The sequence below is a fragment of the Emydura macquarii genome, unplaced genomic scaffold (genome assembly GCF_026122565.2).
Source record: "Emydura macquarii macquarii isolate MOO-44397 ecotype Brisbane River unplaced genomic scaffold, CSIRO-AGI_Emac_v2 contig_1230, whole genome shotgun sequence".
Classification (NCBI taxonomy): Eukaryota; Metazoa; Chordata; order Testudines; family Chelidae; genus Emydura; species Emydura macquarii.
In genome coordinates, this window is record NW_027131367.1 from 13,040,041 (window position 1) to 13,057,061 (window position 17,021).

General features: G+C 40.1%; 1 protein-coding gene across 1 annotated transcript in view; it reads right to left on the reverse strand.

Moving 5' to 3' along the window:
- Window positions 1–17,021, reverse strand: part of GRB2 (growth factor receptor bound protein 2) — a 57,297-nt gene that overhangs the window by 37,634 nt on the left and 2,642 nt on the right. The window contains exon 2 of the mRNA XM_067547540.1: window positions 12,769–13,015. Within this exon, the coding sequence (XP_067403641.1) occupies window positions 12,769–12,864 (96 nt within the window). The 5' untranslated portion in view covers window positions 12,865–13,015. The remainder of the gene's footprint in view (window positions 1–12,768; window positions 13,016–17,021) is intronic.

Sequence of the window (17,021 nt, forward strand, 5' to 3'; positions counted from 1 at the left end):
AAAAGCAAGAAAAGCAGTATTCAATTCAGACCTCTATTTAATCAGTGATGAAACAGAACAAAGAGTCAAACCCTACACAGAGGGAGATTATTCCTCTAACTAGTGAGGTAACCCAGAGTGGTTTACAGTGTTTCAGCCTTCTAGGTTTCATGTGGGTTACTCACCTCTACAAATGCACTAATTAAAAATAACGTAGCAACAGCAATTATTACAAACAAAACGTAAAGAGCTCTTTATTACTTTTCATCATGAAAACTGCACAAATTCATTTCACCATAGGTTGAGCGTTCAGGTGTACACTGTTCCTAGAGTGACCTACAAAACTGGGCAATATGTTCAAGAACAAAGACTAGAATCCAGTTCTTCAATACTACGAGATAGAAAAAAAATCTAGAGCAGTAGCTACAGTATCATACTGAAGACTTTAGGAGCTGTAGGTTAATACGTGTGCTCTCTTATGCTCAAGGCCTTTCAACTTTGAGGGAGAGAAAGATCATTCAATTACTCCCAACACAGAGAATGAGTCTAATCATGTAAGTGTTAATGTCACTTAACTTTGCAGGATATCTTATTAGTATTTATCATTTAAATAGCATCACAGTTGTGCATGGTGCTGTACAGTGGTTGGAGATAGGATCGACACAAAAGGGGTTTGGCATGACAATGCAAGAATGGAGGATGAGAAGGAAGTTTACACAAGTAAAGTTATTGAGTTGCATTGTATGTGCTGGTTCTTTTTTAGATTGCTTTCATTTTAGTAGGTTGAGGAAGGCAATTGCTGGAGAGATTATGGGAAACCATTGACTCTGAGGAAACGTCCACTCCAGGAGACAAAGTGTGGTAGGTTTGAGAGAGGCATGTTTGGCAGTGTTCAAAAATTTTCACACAAAGTTTAGAGTGTAACATAATAGAAGAAATTGGATGACTCAAAGGATCAGTAATGGAGACAATACATTTCCTTTCTAGATCTCTGGTCTGAATAAGGCTCAGGTCAGGAACCATGAAACCTAATAACCTTTCTTGCAGGGGCCTACATGGAGAGAGTTGGGGGTCTCAGTCCAGTTCCTAGAAGACATCATACACAGGCTTGAAAGGATTAGATTTATCATCTGTAAATGTTGATTTCACCGTACACACTCAAACAGATGGAAAAAATTTCCACCAAAAATGGAAATTTACAGATAGGCAAAGAAAGAAAAATGCTGCTTAAGAACTGAGAGTCCCACCTTAATGTATGTAATGAATGCTGCATAAAGTATATATTTACAGCTCTGCTAAAACAGCCGGCTCACGCATTAGCTGAGCTAGAGCTGCAGACAGCTATGTGGCATTCACAAAGCTTAGCTTTTGGAATCTCAATGTCTGTCATTAAATAATTGTCTGACCCCCGTTCTCCCATAACTGCCTGCAACTGTGCAAATTTTAAAAAAATCAATAAAAATTGGAGAAAAAAAGCTTAAAAACATGCACTGATATCTGTTCAAATTATCAGAAATAAAACTGAATTCTGCCAAGCCTAATTATAAATCACAATTTGCATCCTTCTTGGCAGTCTCGGTAGAGAACAAGGACTGAATGGGCTGGGTGAGTAAGTTATTCTGTCAAACCTAGAAGTGGTCGTCTCCAGGACGAGGCTATGGCATACTGGGCCTTCGTTGCAATGGGAGTAAAACTGTTCACCAAAACAGTTTAGAATTGCATCAGATTGTTTAAACCCAGTTCAGTTGGTCAAAACAGACACGGTCACTACATTTACATTGAATTTAAAAACAAACAGTTATCAGCATAAATGTTGCTTGACCCTTGACCATTATACCTGGCTCAATCATGTTCTGGCAAAATACAGCTTTAGGAACATTAGAATAGGGGCCTGATTGGAGCAAAGTATGTGTAGCTGAAGGAAGGGGGCAAAGGTGAGCCCGCACTGGTGGCTTGTGCTATATTTGTCCTGTGGCTATAAGTTTCCAGATCAGTGTGGCACTGTTCATGAGCACTAAAAATGGATATTTAAAAAGATAAAGGAAAGTTTCAGCTATATAGAATTTACACAGAGATGTTTAGATACTCTGACCCAACAAGCCGTGCTGAGAAAGTTGATACACATTTGATTTTTTTTGTGAGATGGGTATTTGGATAATAGGATTAGGGAAGGTATCAGAAAGTTATGAATGAACATTTAAAAGTGTGTTTCAGCTATTAGGCCCCATTAATGTAAGTACTTCCTTCCCATTTCCCTCTCTACTTCCCTGGCTCTTTCTTCACCATCCATACCTATATGCTTGTCACTCTCTACCACCTTCCATTTGTTAGAGTCTAAGCACATCCTGATAGTACTCTGTGAAAGACTAGCAGTCCCCAAACTATGGGGTGTGCCTTCTTGGGGGCAGGGGAGGGGAGGGCAGCCTTGCAGAGAAATGTTCAGTGGTGCACGGTGGGGCCCAGGCCAGCCCCCACAAGGAGCAGGGAGGGAGCACTGCCCAGGCATATTTCCTCTTTGCCCCCTCAAGCCAGCTCCTCCCCTATCCCCAGTTCTGCCCCCCGCTGCACCTTCAGCCTAAGCTCCACTGCTGGGCCAACTGTGCAATAACGGAGGAGGGATGCAGACAGATTCCATTACTGGTAAAGGGGGACGTGACAGGAAAGGTTTGGGCACCACTGGCTTAGACAGTGGTTTCTTCAGCAGCACTATTAAGACCAGATGAAACAGACTAGAACTGCACAATACCAGCGCTGCATGGGAACAAAGGTACAATCCTTCAAGTCATTTTGTGAGATTTTTCCAGAGACTCTATTGGGGAAGAGGGGAGATTATACACAGGATTTCCACAATTCAATGACCAATTTACACTCCTTCCCGATAAGTGAATTGATTTCCAATATCAAGGTAAGTCTGGAATTTAACTACCCAATTAATCAGATCTGAACTGCTATTTTCAGCATTTCTAATTAATAATTTTTTTATTCGACTAGACCATAATCCACAGGTAAACATCAATAACTGAAAATGCAGACTGAGATTATTAAAATGTCAGTTTTGTATTTATCAGTGTCCAAGAAGTAGAGTTCCCATAAGTAAATCATATCTGTAATCTGACTGTACAGAAGGATTTATAATGGAAAAACCTACTCAACCTCAGCTAGAGTGGCATGGTTAGAACTTGGTGCTGATCATGCAAACCAAAAGAGCTGACTAACTCAGACCACAAATAATCTGCATTAACCTAGCTACTATGATTAGTGGAACCTGCTGGGTCATACATAGCTCATGAAGTCCCCAAGCCTCCAGGGGAACTTTTGCATAACTGAGCAGTTTGGTTTTTTCACCTTTAAACTTGTAAAGTTTAGGTACAAGTTAGAGCAAGATGTAGTTCAGCAAACTGAAGAAAGTGTGAATTCCAGAGACAAATTATTTAATTAAGAGGGTTTAGAGAGTAACAGTATAATTACAGTTCAGCTGAACTGAAAAAAATGTTTTCTGCTCTCTGCAAGAGCTCTAGCTGCTGCTGCTATATGAACATGCAGTCCCAAATGACGCTGTATACATGCTGACCTGAACACACAGAAGCAAACCAAATTCAGCAGGTACAAGCTTATATTTTCCCTCCCATATTTTATTTATACAGGTTAAACATATGAACTTCAGGATTATTTATAATATTATTACTGGGGAGGAGTTGATTGTCAGTTTTGTAGCCAGAGGTGGAGACCCTAAAACTTTGTACTTATTCATAAGTCACCTTACCCTATTCCCCAAGGTCTCAAGATGAACTGATTTGTTCTGCCTTTAAAAACAGGAAGAAACTTCTCTTGTTCCCCAATACAGAGGGCAAAGGGAACTAGAATCAGGTATCGGAAATTTAGAGAAAAGTTATCATAACCTTCAAGTAAAAATTCTTTGGTTTTTTTCCTGGGTTTCTTTCACCATTTATGTTTTACCATAACTCAAGTAGGATTTCCATTGTGCTATTTATGTCTTAAACTATTCACCTAGTAAAAGGGATATAAGCAGAGGAAAATTATAAACTCTGCAATTAAAAATGCAATTGTCAGATGTATCTAGAAACTAAATTAAAGCATATTACAGTCTAGTTTCTTGGTTTCAGATTTTTTTAAGACTGTATTCCTATCTCATACAGTTTTAAAGATTGTCAGTATACTTCTTCACCCTTTTGAAAGAGGTCAAATATATCTTTCCATGTGTTTAGCTTATGTCCCATACAAAATCAGTTGAGTTTTTCTTCAAATAATTCACTGAAATGGTCTTATCTAGATGGGCAATTCCAGCTCCAACATGACAACAAGGCCATGCTGCATCTCATCGGTCTATTCAGCACCCACTCTTCCCCACTTAAGACATGATCTTGCAAAATGCGACAACACTGCTTCAGTAGAAGTTGAAGGAACTCAGCATTTTGTAAGATCAAGCCATTAAACATGTAACAGGGCCTGAGACTGAAGCAGAAATGCTTAAATACAGCCTGACAGAAAGGGAAGTTGAAGCTTGGAACGATATATTAGGATGGTCAGTACCCATTCTCATTTTGAGTGGAACAGAAGCATTTAAAAATAAAATCTGAAACTAGTTTTTCCTTACTCTCCAGATAAAAATCTTAAAAGTGCAGCTTCCTTTCTCCCTTCTCCTTCCTCCCCACCCCCAAGGAAAAAATCCTCTTCTCTCATTTTGATTCCCTCTTTCCCAAGTTTATAACGAAACCTAAAATGAACATGGCTTTATTTACTTCCTCATATGTACACCATTCACTGATGTTAGCCCAACTTTGGAGATAACGTTAACCACTATTGCAGAGCCAGCAGAGGAAACAAAAGAGCAAAAACCGTTGTGGGATAAAGCTGTAGATAAGAACTTGTGCACCACATTTAATGCAGTATCAGTTTGTTGATCTCTGAAGAAATGCAGAAAGCATGCAGCAATTCACCCACTCTTGTGTGTTGCTAAATCAACAGAATAAACTGAATATAAAATGTAAAGAGCATGAAGTCAGAGATCTTAATATAAAATCCCAGACAATTCATAAGAATTCTGGGCCCTATTAGGCACCACAAGAGAGGACTACTATCTGAGATTTAATTTTACAGATAAAAATAAATCAGGGAAAATCTGGTCACCAGGTCACCACCTTATTTTGGGAAGGGCCGGGATGTCACAAACCATGACTAGTCTTTACTAGCTAGCAGATGAACTGCCAGCTAGTAAGATGCCACACATCGAGCCAATGTGCAAATGTCCCGCCCAGATCTAGGTGCATAGTTATTACATCAACATATTCAAACAATATGTGTCAATGAAGAGCTGGCTGTTCAAGCTTTGAAAAAGGATTCTCTGTATAAAAAAAGTCTTTCCAAGCTCAGTTCACAGGGGAGTCCCATGTTCACAGGAGAGTCCTCCTTTGTTTGACATGTTATGGCTGTGATTGCTCTTCCTTTGACTCCGAGGGATTCTCTCACACCAGAACTGCCCCACACTGTAGGTGAGATTGTGGGTGGCACTCAAGTAGCACCCACTCATCTTGTCCTGTTCTATTTTAGCACACCTCCTTGGATACTTCCAATAGCTGATCCTCATCCCAGTGCTGCACCAGTACCCAATATCCTGCACCTCTACATGAAAACTGCAAGAACTTCACATGAAGCTAAGTCACTGAAATGAACCTAAACACTGAGATAGACTTCCACCTTCTAGTCTGATGCAATGCTTATTATAATTCTCTAATTCCAGAGAGCATACAGAGCAAAGATGTAATGCAACTACTGTTAGAGATATAATGCAACTTTCAGTGATGAGCAGACAGTGATAATATAATGAAGATGTTACTATGAAAAGCATTGGTCAGAAGTCAGATTCTTTTGCAAAGGCTTGTTTTGATGGGCTACTTACCCCCAACTCTGCTCAAAACCCTCTTGATTTTGGTGAAAGTTGGAAAACCAGAGAAGTTTGATTTCTCCAATTTTAGTGGAAGTCAGACTTTTGGTTTTCACCACAATCAAAAGGGTTTTGAGCAGAGATATGGGGACCAGCTAACCCTTACCTTCAGATCACTGACTCACCCATATATACAAAGTGAATGCTTTCCTGACACAGGCATCTGTGAGATCACTGCCTCATCCTTTATCATGAGTGATCAAATAGTGCTTTTAGTTTTCACCGATATGGATGCCTAGAACATTCCATGACATTTTGGATTTTCAGAGATTATTGCATAACAAAATGGAGAATTGCCATTGTGTAGAGGATAGAACTTCACTTGGCCAATGAACAAATCATACACAGATGCACCACTCTTTGTAGCAGTTTGACACGTATGTTGAATAAGGCATATCAGATAATTGAAAGAGCCAAAAACTGTTCTGTGGATGCTTATTTTGGTAGTGAAAGATCAATTTAAGGAGTTGAGATGACAAACAACTATGGGAGAAGGTGGGTCTTGTGGACAAGCCAGTAGACACAGCCATATGGCTCCGGCTAGATTTGACTGATAGATTACAGGCCAGGATTGATCATCAGTAGAAATTACAATAATCAGAAATTATAGTAGTGTATACATTTCTGCATATTATGAATTTAAAAGCTGACTGTCACTAGTTTTCACCAGTAACTCATCTGACACTATCTAGCCAAAGAGGGATAATTGACATCCTGAATTACACAGATTTAAATCTACTGTATTTTGGTTACAGAGCAGCACAGAAGGGAGTCAATCCATTCTGCTTTCAGTGACAGTCCTGGAAGGAGACCACAGCTGGCTACCAATATAAAGAAACAAAAAAGCCATTTTCAAGAAAGAATGCATTTATTCTTCCTGCTCTTGATGCTGGCAAAGGTTGCTTTACATCTACAATCTGGAATATTTAATTTAATCCTTGCTGTGAAGGTTTCTGAAGGAAGCAACATATAATAATACCACCTCTTCATGGGCTGTCCCCAGCAAGATCATATACTCCAGGTTTTGTACATTTTAGACTTAAAAAAAAAGTAATTCAAGTTTAAAAGGTCTCCTTTACTAATGCAAGTGATCCTGTACAGGGCCAGATTTAAGAGTATGTTCACTAACTACTTTTTCCTAGTATGCGCCCTTATGGAGGGTTGAGGGGAAGAAAAGTTGTTTAAAGAAGCCTGGCTAATAGGACATGTATTCTACCCTCAAATTGTTACTGGGTATAGGTAACGATCTTTGGGAAGAAGCCCACATTAAAAATAACTTTAATATTCAAGACAGTACAAAACATCAGGTTAACTTTAAAATATTGCTCTACCAATCTATTACAATAAAAGCATTTGTCTTTAGAAGGTTTTTTTTTTTTTTTTTAAATTACTAAAAAACTCAGTTTAACATCTTTACCTGAGGTTTTCAATGGCTTGCTGACAGCTTTGCCTCCTCCTATCAGATCATAGTGTTGACCTGTTTGGTCTTCCCACTTAAACACCTCAGATAGCTCCATTGTTCAAGTCAAACCCCAATTTTCTCCCACATCAAAAGAGCAACATACCTCAAATACACCTTCACAATGGACTTTCACACACTTAATCCAGACATAAATTGTACCCGATTCACTCCAGACCCCACTGCTTACAGCTAATGTCCTGCTCTGTCGACTAAGAAAGCAGTTTTCTGTATGCTAGAATTAAACAGGACCACAGAAGATAGAGAGGGAAAGACTCACTATATCGAGTCCATCCCCCCATAAGGGCACCATTATAGTTCCCTCAATAGTAAAAAAAACCAAAAAACTTTCAAACAAAACAAAGGAACATTGTCCTTACACCTCTCTCTAGCAAACCATCTGCTTTTGTTTGCCAGTACAAACACCACTACATAATAGCTAACACAGGTGAGGTCATTGAAGTGGTGGGAGAAGGAAGTATAGACAGGAGGACCTGCTACCCTTGCTCGTCTCACCCCTCCTGTACACAAACATGTTGCTCTGTAGTCAGGCCCAAAAATGGTTTTCATGCAGGAACTGAAAATGCAGTCTCACCATCGTTATTTGGAAACACTCAATCCCACTTAAGACTGAAGGGAAAGAGAATGAATCTGTGTGTGTGGGGGTGTGCGTGGGGGTGGGTGGGAATAACATGAACAGTATGCAATTGTGGAACCTAAACAACTTGACAGGCATCACTGTTCAGAAGAGGAAGAAATCTTGATAACTCAAATAAGCTAACCCAAGCCTTAACACTGCAGAAATGAAAAAACACTAACACATAGGTAGTTGATTTAGATGAAGTTATTGAAAAATGTAATTACCCGTAAGAACTCAAGAAAACAGAACGGCAAACTCAAAAGTAAAGGACTCTTAAGTACTGTCTGGCCAATTTACATCCCATATGTTTAAAATTCTTCCAATAAGCTGCCATGAACTACAATGACATCTACAGGGAACAGAACACTGATCTTCTGAAGGATCTCCAGACTTGTTAACCTTCCAGGAATGCCACAAAACCCATTTTTAAGGGGGTTTTTTTGGACTCAGGAGAGGAAATGGATCAGGATGATCAGTGCTTTTGCATTATTGTGTGTGTTTTTAATGTATGGGATAAAAAGAGTATAGGATTAGTGCCTAGGGATTTTTTTTAAACATTTGAAATAAAACAATTATTCCATTAACTGTACATTTTAAACAGAATGGGGGAGAAGAAAAAAGCCTAGCTTTGGCTAGTGGAATCTTTGGACAGTTTCTTCTCCTTTCCCCACCCTACTGCCAAACCAAAAGCAAGTATCAGCACACTTTAGGTCTGGATACTTGCCATCTGGCACAAAGGCCAACAAAACCAGAAGCCACCAGAAATACATCACAGTTTCTCAGGAATTTAAGACCTAGACTCAACACACATAGGACCAGTTACTCTCAATCTGTGCCTAACACCACTGTACAGCAAGTGAAGAGAAAGCAGAGAAGCCTAAATACATCATGACACACATCCAAACATAAAAGCATAAAATAGCCAGATCAATACATTTAGAAGTGGGACCCTCTTGCATCTAAATGTGGGCTTTTTGGGGGGCTGTGGGAGGGTGGCGTGAACACGAATCTTCCCGTTTTCTTCACTTTTTTCAGAGGATGGCATTTACCAACACCTTTTTTCACACAGAAACATCCAGAATGTGAACAGAAAAATAGTCTTGCACAGAGCCACATTCAATGGCTAAGAAGCAAATAGTAGGGGACACTGGATGGACACTGTGTGAAAACAGCAACCCTTCCTTTTTCTGAGACAGACTTTATAAATTCGAAGCTTCACTTGCCCAAAGATCAAGTCTAGAGATAGATGCTAATTTGCAGCTTCTGCACAGTAATACCATACACTGGTGCAGAATCATCCGACAAAGGAGTGAGAATCCAGTGGACTGCCACAGTTACAAAATCATACAAGCTTTTATCATACAGTGCCCACAAAAGAAAAGACCAAGGACTTTTCCTCATCACTCAGCAACTTTGCAGAGTTGCGAGTCAAAGGTCAACTATCTTCACTCTCTTTTGGAGCGTAGCCACAAGATTACTAACAAGCAGCTTAATGGCTACAGTTCAAATGCTATTCAATCAAGTCCAGAATACGTAGGTATACTGCAGTAATGGCACCATGACATCAATCATAAGCAAGTTATCTGCTGAAATCAGATCAAGTTAGACAATATGCATCTTTCCTTCCCTCAACACAGAGAGCAACATGAAAGTATAAACAGTGGTAATTAAGTACTTTAGATTTAACTTCATTCCTTAACATGGTACAAAGCTTTCTAACAGTTCTCCATACAACATTCTAAGTCATGTATGCCATCAGAGGGCAATATTCACCATTGTTTCAAGGTGGGTATCTAATTGTGGCTGGGTGTGGAAAAGTGCAGCAGTACTTGCTTGTAGGATATGTAATTTTTCTCAACAACCCCAATTTTATCCAGCACAGACATGTGAAGAGTGAGAAATTTCTTTTTCTGGGAGTGTATTAGATTTGCACCATATATTACTGTTTATTCCCCTTAGAAGTTCTTAATCATTTATATGACCTAAGATTGACTTGGTATACAGGATAGATCACTACTAGGCATGACAATGGGGAAGAGGGAAGTTCAGCCAGGATCAGGAGAGATTACCAGAGGTCTCTCAATCAAGAGAGAAGTGCTAACAGAAGTAATGTGCTTAACACAAATTACTTCCACAGCCCAAATGTACTAGTCACTCAAAGTCTAGTTCACTCCAGATGTGCCACAAACACTGTTCTGTACAATTCACTTCACTCAATCTCACACTGCTGCTGGCACCTGGAAATTTTCTAAAGAACAACAGTTCTGAACACCAGAACTGGCCTCACTGTGGTGCATCGAGGTGTTTGTTGTCAGAATAAGACTGGAAGCCAGGGCTCGTGGGTTCTATTCTTGGATTTGTGTGTGACCATGAGCAAGTCAACTTCTCTGAGCCTCAGTTTACTCTGTGAAATGAAAATAGTTTTTACCCTCATAACAAAGGTACTGCAAGTCTAATTTAAAACCCTGAGATGAAAGGTATTATAGTAGTGCAAAGTATTGTTCATGTTCACATTCAAGTGCTGTATAAAGAAATTAAATTTAAGACCATGAAACTAGAGGCACACACTTCCTCAAAGTTACAGTCAATATGTCCTTTCCAGTAACCCCATCACTGAGATTACATCAGATTTTTGCCACAATGTGACAAAAACAACAATCATGAGATGGTAGTAAGAGTGCCTGAGTCCTGTATACATAAGTACAGTACTTAGTACCAATACCAGCAGTTGTAATACAGGTACTAATTTTTCTAGTTTAGACACCAAAAAAGAAGTCTAAAAATACCAATTCATCTTCCATATGGTGCTGCTGTTAGAGAAGGAAGCACCTTTTGAACATGTGCTAATTCTCTCTATTTCAGCCATCTTTTACCCTTAACTAAACATCTAGACTGGACCAGATTAAAATAACCAAAAGTACATTTCAAAGTACTGTACATATGCACTTCAGTTTTCCTTCCTGGTCAGCATTTTCTACAAGTCTTACAGACTCTTCTACAATTTTTCACCTCAATTGTGCTGCTTCAAATATAGTACAAAGTCAAGGCAAGATACTAAAACACAAACTCGCAGGCTATACCTCAGGTGAGCAAATGTAAAAATTAGAGTCAGTGTAAACATTTAAAAATCTGATGCTCATACTTACACTAGGGGGTCTAAAGTTTAACTTGAGACACTAATCTGAGCACACAGTTGTAGAAACAATGGATGCAAATATTCCACTAACTCGTGTAAATATGTAATTAAGGTATGCCAGGGTGTATAAATCCTAAATGTAATTTGTGGGTAAGAGACAGGTGAAGGTGCAGAAGCAGATTTATTTATTTTAAAAGTCAAAGCTATTTTGGTTTACATAACTGCAAGAGAACCACCCCAAAATGGATATTTTGTAACCACCATACATATTTTAGATGGGAGGACAATCCCTTAAATTAAATGTAAGAAACTGGTTTTCTCAGACACTGTGTAATAAATTTCAGTCCATGTCTCCAACACACTAGAAAAATCATGATTTATGAAAAAAATATTAAAGTGACGGCACAATCCTGCACAAGACTGCATTTCTCACATCTATGAATTAATCAAATTCCAGTTTTGTAAAATAAAGGATCCTACTCTTCATAACTCCTTGAATCAGCTGCTATTTCTTAGGCCTCAACTCTGAAAAAATTAAACATGTTTGTAACTTTATGAGGTTAATAGTCCCAGTGAAGAATATTCACATGCACAAAGTTACTTATGTGCTTACTTCTTTGCAGTATCGGGGCTTTAATGGATGTTTTCTCTAATTATCAACCTTCTACCTCAAGGTCATTTTTGAGAGTAAAGATCTGGATTTAAACTTTTTAAAGCTAAACGGCTCAATTGCTTGGAAGAAAAAGATCCATCTTGTTTTATATTGATAACAAATCTGGAGATATTAACTACAGAAAAATAACTTAAGAACAATATGACACTAGACATTTTTAGTTATTCCAAAAATAGCATAGTTTAGAACCTTTATAAAAAGCATGCACTAAAATCTGTTACCAAAACCACATTTTCTGTTTTTGTTGGATACCATTTTCATTTGTGTTATGGATCTTTTTTCAGTTTTAGGCATATAAGTATTTTTTTTTAAATGGATAGATACTGTATGCTGTCATGGAGGGGACTCAAAGACTTTGATATATTGAGAACTCTACTCATAAAACCCATCTAATCTACCCCAGGCATTCATTTACACCTTCACAGTTCCATTATATATACTCAGTGCTACAGACTTATCAATGAAGTTCATCAACACAGAAGATACAATTCAGTATTGTTATTTGACAACATGATGACAAAAGATTATCTAATCATTCTTTGATGAAAGAATCTCTGGCAGGAGGCAAAGGAAAGAAATACTAAGTTGATCTTGATTACGTTAAAGGTTTACCTTGTAGAAAATAATTCAATTAATAAAACATGTTTAGTACTTCATATTAACTTGCTACTGGTCTATGTTCTAGCACTCAGCAGTTAAATACAATAAGTCTGAAAAGATGTTGGGTATAAACTTAAAACACACATTTAAAACCATGTCTCTTGCAATCAAAAGGAGTCAGAGTGGCTCTGGGGGAGACACAGGAGAGGAAATGGATATGGGGGAGAGTGGAGGGTGGAGACTCACAAGATGGGGACTGGCTGATTCGGGGAAAGAGTGGAAAGGAGAAGGGATCGTTAAACCCTTCCCCTGCACTTACCTTAAGGATATCCCCCCGTTTGAAGCTCAGTTCATCGTCTGCGGTGGCTTTGAAATCGTATTTGGCGATGGCTTCCATGCTGGGGCTGCTCAGCATACAGCAGTGCAGGGGGGTGGGAAGGGAGCTCTCTCCCTGAAGCCTCCTCTCCTCCTCCGGGCGCTCCCGGCTCAGCCCTCCCTGTGTCCGGCTGCTGCAGGGACTCTGGATCCGTCTACCACATGCAAGGGAGACGGAGGGACGATCCGCCCTATTGGAGGAGGAGGAGAGAGGAGTGATCATTAGGGAAGTGGCACGGATGGATGGCAGGGGCCGCGCCCTGCGCCTCTCCCTCCTCCCTCCCGAGCCGGCTGCCGCTTCCTCTTTCTGCCGCTTCCTCCTCACTTCTCGGCTCGGCCAGGAAGCACCGAGTGACACACGCCGTGGCCAATAGCAGCAGCGACGTTTGCAGAGGAGGGGACACAGCCCAGGCTCCCCCATTCCAACGTGCCATGAGGACGGGTCGGGTCCCTAGCACGGCCCCCAAGCTCCCAGCAAGTCCCACTGCACCATGTCACAGCAAGCACTTCCCTGGGCCAAGGCCCTCACTGACATGCAGCTCCATTCTCCGCTTCACCTCACTCAGGTTGCGGGAAGGCTGATGGGGGAACACCCAGATAGTACATGGGGGACTGGGGTCCCTGCCTTGATGATTTTACCCTGCTTGTGACACCAAGTGTCCCCGTTAAGAGCAGCGAGAGCACCCCCCCCCACACACACACCCCTTTTCACCTTTCAGGCATTACGCTCAGAGAGCAGAACCTTCTCTGCTCAGATAAGACAGATGCAGTGCTGTTGTAGCTGTGTTGGCCCCAGGATATTAGAGAGACAAGGTGATAGAGGGAGTGTCTTTTATTGGACCAACTTCTGTTGGTGAGAGAGACAAGCTAGTGAGCTACACAGAGCTCTTCTTCAGGACAGGACTGGGGAAGGTATTTGGCTGTGACACTCTGAGTACAAGATCAAAGAGATATGCTAATTACTTATGCTAATCTATTTCAAGGGACCATTCAAGGTGAAGTGTCCCATTAACAATTCTCTAATCATGGGGGAGAAAAGGGAAGTGGGGAAAAAAGTGTGTGTGGGGGGGGGGGGTGTTAAGTGGGTCACAGGTTGTTGTAATGAGCCATAAATTCAGTGCTTCCGTTCAGTCCATGAGTTTTAGTATCGAGCAAAGTTATGAATTCACGTTGTGCAGGTTTCCTTTGAGAATGAAGACAGAGATCAGATATGGAGTGATCGCTTTGTGAACTGTACACCTATAGGTGATATGTTTTTGTCTTTTTATCATTTTTCTGTGCAAGCTCATTCGAGGGTGTAGTGTCTCGTTTCACCCACATAGTTGTTATTGGAAATTTAGTGCATTGGATGAGGTACACCACATGTTGTGATAGACAGGTGTAGGACTCATGGATCTCAAAAGGTGGATTGTGGGTGGTTGATCATCATTTTAGTGGAGATGTGCCTAAAGGTTTTGCATCTGTTCTAGCAGGGCCTGGTGCTGCTTTGAGTTGGGATAGAGCAATTCACTGTAAAAACAGCTATTAGTCCCCTTAGCATCCTTTGATCCCCTCTAAGCCATTTGCCTCTTCTCAGATCCTATTTTTCCCCCAGCTTATCTGGTTCACAGCCTGATACATTTCTTCCTAGCTTCCCTCATTGTAGAGTGCATCTTTCTTCCCTCTCCCACCTTTAGTATTGAAAGTATATAGCTTAAATGTTTTCTCTCCTTAAAAAAAAAAAAAAAAAAAGAAAGACATTCTATGAAAAGGTAGGCCAGACAGGAAGACAGACATGGATAACCAGCGTATATATAGCTGGGCCTACACCCAAGGGAATAACAACTCTCCTATCACTGGACAGAAACAAAGCAAATTAGCCCAGTCCACCTTAGAAAAGTGTTGCCATTTAGAAGCATCATTAAGAAAAAAGCAAACAAACAAAACAAAACAAGATCACACCCCAAGCAACATTTTCTACACCAACAAAAGTTTCCAGTGCAGACCTGGCCTAAGACCTTTTGACGCACCAACCCATCAAAAAGCAAATCAAATGGACAGAAGAAGCCCCTTAAAATGTGCGCATTTTTTTCCTTGGTCTGTGGCCTGTTCCTAAATACCCCAAGAAAACCTGCTTCAATACAGAAATAAAACCCCTTCCAACTGCACATCCCTAATTATCATCTACCACCCATCACTGGAACCCATATAGTATATCAAACAAACTACAACCCATACTTGATGGGACCCTATCTTAAACAAAATCTTTCCTGAACCCTCACTTCTGACTTTCAAACAACCCCCCAATTTCTTCAAGATCATCAGAAGCAAGCACCCCACAGACCAAATCATACCAACTCAAAATGGCTGCCAGAACAACAGATGCAAAACCTGCTACAATGATCAACACTCCCCCACACACACAACACATTTTCAAGATCCATGGATCCTATATATGCTTATCACAATATGTGGTATACCTCATCCAGTGCACTAAAAGCCCAATGACTAAGTGGGTGAAATCAGACAATCGTTACGCTTTTGAACGAATTCACAGGAAAGACAAAAACTCCCTATCACCAATGGGTGAACACTTTTCACAAAGCAATCACTCTATATCTGACCTGTCAGTTCTCATTCTCAAAGGAAACCTGCACAACACTTTCAAAAGATGAGCCTGGAAGGTTAAAGTAATAACTCTGCTAGACATTAAAAATCATGTACTGAATAGACACACTAGCTTTATGGCTTATTATAATAATCTGTAACCCACTACTAACCTCCTACCCCCTCCCTTTTTTTTGTCCTCTGACTGCAGAAGTATTAATATGCCAATCTACTTTGAGTGGTCTCTTAGAATATGTGCTAACTACTTATACTAAATAATCTGTTCCATCTTGCATTTAGCTGTGAAGCTTGGAGTACCTTTCCCAGACCTGAAGAGCAGCTTTGTGTAGCTTGAAAGCTTGCCTCTCTCACCAACAAAAGTTGGTCCAATAAAAGATATTACTTCACCCACCTTGTCTCTCTAATATCCTGGGAATGACACAGCTACAACTACACTGCATATAACATACACACTGACTGTTGCAAGGTGACACTACCTTTATTTTGAATGACAGAGAACTCAAAGGAAAGAGGTCTCTAGGCAGCCAGATAATTGCTAGTTGCTACACCTAGAACAAGTTTTTGCTTCACAGCATTCATGACTGTGGATGAGATTTATCTGAACTTTAGGCACTACAGATGCAAGCAAATTGGAGATTTTTTTAAATATACATTTGTATAAAGATGATTTTGTAGTGAATGCCACCAGAGACAGAGAAAAAGAAATGAGAACATGCACTGTATATCAAAGTCACTCAAGAAACCTTTGCTGCTCACTGTTCATATCAAGTAAGGTGGTGTGATGATGCATTTTCTGTTGATCAAAATACATAACAGCATCAGCAGCCACAGAAAACAACCAAATTGAGGAAGTTTGACCGACGGACATCTTCAATCAGGTTGAACCAGCAAAATAATTTATGAATGAAAAAACCCCAACACCCCTCCCCCCAAAAAAAACAAAACAAAACACAAACCAACAATATAAACCCAATGCAGAAAAAAACCCAAACTTGCTTAGGAAATGGCTTGTACTAGTCTTTGCCACTTCACCAACTGAGTGTGGCTGTGGGTATCTCCTTTGGACCAGGTACTGGCACAGCAACCAGTAGACATGAAATTTTGCAAAGACTGGAGTTTACTTTAACTCCATCAGCATAAAGAGATAAAAGTACAGCCAAAACAAGAACGTCACAAGAATTAACAGACGGCCTAATCAGAAAAGCGACCAAGGTTTCACAGAAGATTTATGTCACTAAAATGTTTCTCATCTCTCAACTTACTTTGGGTTAGGACAAGATATTTCACTCACTCTCAATTAAAATCAGAGTGGTTGGGGGGCAGGAGGCAGGCAGAGAACAGAGTATCTTCTTATTAGGAATATGAAGTTTAAATTTGGGTTGGAATATAAGTATTTATAATGCACCAAGCATTAGCAGAAATCAAAAATCCTATGATCCCCTCTGCTGCGCTTCTGAAATACCGTAAGAGAAGGTAGGATTTTTTTATGCTGGTGCTGCAGCAAATACTGCTTCCCCCAACTATCTCCATCTATGAGAGCTTCCTGGGTTTTACTCCACATTCTTGCTGTCCTTCTAGGAAGTAGCAAGG